The following is a 3,267-nucleotide window of genomic DNA, read 5'->3' as shown; positions in this document are numbered from 1 at the left end:
TATATATATATATATATATATATATGTATATATATATATATATATGTATATATCACTAAATAGCGCAAGTTAGATATTATTGTAATGTTCCGGACCTTTGCACGAGGAGTTTTTGTCAATCTGGGCCTTTTGGAATTTGAATTGAATACCCCTGCCCTAGTGTATGGTATTTGTGAACTGTTGGCCTTGGGGCTGAGGGTGGCAGACGTCAGAATGTGTTGAGAGTCAAACTAACATATTCTTGACTTTGCCCTTTTAGAAACCTTTAAATGCATTAATTGTGAAAACAAAGTAGAACTAAGTTTTAACCTTGAAGAGGTGTGTTTACATGCACATCTCTTTAGCATCTTCTCTGTCTACTTTTTCATTGCCAGTGAGTAACATTTCCCCTTCCCTCCACCCTCAGGCGGCCCTCCTGGCACCACTGGACGAAGACTTGGTCCGTGACAGGAAGCCGACTAGCGGAAGCAATAAAGTGCCAGACTTCCCTTCTCCGGCGGGCCGGGAGATCCTGCTGCGTACATGTGTCCCTCGGCCGGCACCGTACTCCAAAGCTCTGCCTCAGCGCCTTTTCTGTGTGCTGATGAGGGAGGAGTTCAGGCTGGCAGGGGCCTTCTCATCAGACACTTCCTTCTTCTAAGACCAGACGGCCATTACACAGTAGTTCATCTGAAACCATGTTCACCTGGAAGTCACTGCTGTCAGAGCAGAGACATAAAATGATTCACTCTCTTAATTGATCGGTTTGTGTGTGGGTATAAATGTTTGTCCAGTGAATGTTTCTATTCATGCATGACGTGTTGTCTATATAACTCTAGCCAACACATTAATGAATATTGCTATCTGAAATGAGGAGATCCCTTTATATTACTTTATATTATTTATTGCATTGCATTGTGGTTACTTAGTAAAACAAAAACGGAAGTGGAAAAGGGTAATGTTTCTCAGCAGCACACTTAGACTCTGTTCTACCGACTGCAACTTAGAATGCATGTCATCACAATGACTCTGTAGAAGAGTGGGCAGCCTAAAGTTAGAAGTGAGGGGGGTCTGACTCACACTGGTCAAACACTACACACTCACCCATACAGTTCATTCAGATGCTTCTCTTCCACTATACAACACTATACCACTGTTTTCACGTAGGATTTCAAGGTTCCACTTTCAAAAGAACAAAGTTTTTGTTGTGTTGGAAAGCTCCGAGATGGTATATGGATTATAATCCATAATACGTCAATACAAGTTGTGCATATTTGTCTTGTCCCCAGATAAAAACAACTTGCCAACCTTCCGTCTCCTGCAGCTCTCTGTGATAGCTGATCACACAATACATGAAACATGCAAATACATAAATCCATTTTACCTTCAGAGCTTATTCTTTGTACATTTTGTGTATTGTTTTGGCCACATGTTTCTCTTGTTCTGGTCTCCTTCATATAGGTTGTACTGTAACCTTATTGCTGACCACATGCCACATGATAGTATAACATAAATGACTCTTCAAACCATTCTTCTGTCCTTGTGTTGTGGTGCACAGCGAGGCTTTACTCGTCCTACTTGATGTGTTGATGTCTTTTCAGCTCTGGTTTAAAGGCTGAAGCAGTTGCTGATACATCCAACCAGTGTTTTGGACAGCAGTGCTCGTTGATGACACATAAGAGCAGTCACACATCTTATAGAGCCTGCTCTGAAGTACAAATACAAAAATCAAACGCAACTTATCGCAGCTGAAGCCAGTGTGATCACTCACAAGTTTGCATCCATTGAAATGAAAAATGGTGGTTTTGTCTCTTTAAGGTTGATGCTTTGTAGGTCTAACAATGATGTAACAAGTGATGTGAGACACCTGTGTATTTAGTGTGTGTACAGTACATGTACTGTATTGTTGGTGCTCTAATGTAAAAATAAACACTGTCCTGTCACAGTCGGTAAATGTGGCTTGGCCATGTGCATCATCAAACATAGACAGTGTGGAGGTGAGGAACCATGTTAACACTGGACTGCTTGTTCAGACCACCTGTGCAACAATAGTTAAAGGACTCTATAGCGTCATGGAGCTTCTTTATGAATGGGTCCCTGTTGTGTTCAAGTCGTACAGGCACACAAATATACATGCGACACGTGTTTTGGTTTTACAGCCTCCAGCTATACTGTTCAACAGCCTCACCAGCATCAGCAGCTGTTTTCAACTAAAAAGATCAGCCCACTGCACACTACCTACTCAGCAGCAAACAGCACTGAACTTTGTTTCAGCCCTCTAGCTTCTGTATCTGTAATGTAAAGTATTATCATCACATTATTAAAGTTGGGAGACCCACAAAAGGGAGATTTCTTTAAATGTTTAGTCAAAGTCATGCAGTAGAGGCCGACAGGTCAAATAAATAAACACTGAATCCACTTCCCAGGATGCATGATAGAACCATTTGTATGTAGCCCAAACTTTGCCCAAGCCTGATACATAAACATACATACATACATAAATAATATACTATATCTATAATCCACACACAGTATTAGGCTTCTATCTATTTTTAAGTTATATTTCTCTTCCTATTCCATGCTTTGGAAATAAATTCAGAAAAGGCAAAAACATTATAAAATGTAATCAAAGGTCCATCCTCTTTTCTATTTTTATTTGAATCTGGAACATTTTCAAATATTTGTTGCAAATCATGATATAAAGAACTGTAGAGGATAATATCATTTACTTTTCCTCCTCTTTCAGCTCACAATATTCATGTAAAACAATGGTTATGCCAGAAGGTAGAAAAATTATCTAAAAGTTATTCAGCACGTATTTGAAAAAGATCAGCAAAACTATTTACAGTTAAAAAGCTAAAACTTGCAAACACACTGGTATGGCCCTTTAAAGTGCTCAAAAAAAACAGGACATTTGGGCAACTGGCCAAAGTCCAACTACTGATTAAGATCATGTGATATGATCAAAAGCTCCAGAACAGCTACTCAATTTATATTGAGGTGATAATATAAAAAAAAATACTCTATGTACAATTGACCTCAGATGAGCACATAAGTAGCAACACTGACTGAACAAATAGTGTTACATTCTTTATCAACAGAAACGCGCTCTCCAGAGATGTGTTTATGTAATTTTCCATATTTCCCAGCTGTTTCCACACATACATTCTACATTCTGCAGAAACATCACAATGTAAAGAGAACATGATGCTGTTACGTGCTCCCCCCTTCTAGAGTGTTTTCTCTCTCTCTCTCTCTCTCTCTCTCTCTCTCTCTCTCTCTCTCTCT

The 3,267-nt window shown here is 39.4% G+C and overlaps 1 protein-coding gene across 1 annotated transcript in view; it reads left to right on the top strand.

Moving 5' to 3' along the window:
• Nucleotides 1-640, top strand: part of rab3gap1 (RAB3 GTPase activating protein subunit 1) — a 54,751-nt gene extending 54,111 nt beyond the window's left edge. Inside the window, exon 19 of the mRNA XM_031873899.1 lies at nucleotides 407-640. Coding sequence (XP_031729759.1) covers nucleotides 407-640 — 234 coding nt within the window. The remainder of the gene's footprint in view (nucleotides 1-406) is intronic.
• The last annotated feature ends 2,627 nt before the right edge of the window (nucleotides 641-3,267 follow it).

The sequence above is a fragment of the Anarrhichthys ocellatus genome, unplaced genomic scaffold (assembly GCF_004355925.1).
Source record: "Anarrhichthys ocellatus isolate YVR2014 unplaced genomic scaffold, GSC_Weel_1.0 scaffold76, whole genome shotgun sequence".
NCBI classification, from domain to species: domain Eukaryota; kingdom Metazoa; phylum Chordata; class Actinopteri; order Perciformes; family Anarhichadidae; genus Anarrhichthys; species Anarrhichthys ocellatus.
The sequence above is the reverse complement of the archived record's forward strand: the minus strand, read 5'-3'. Positions and strand labels throughout refer to the sequence as shown.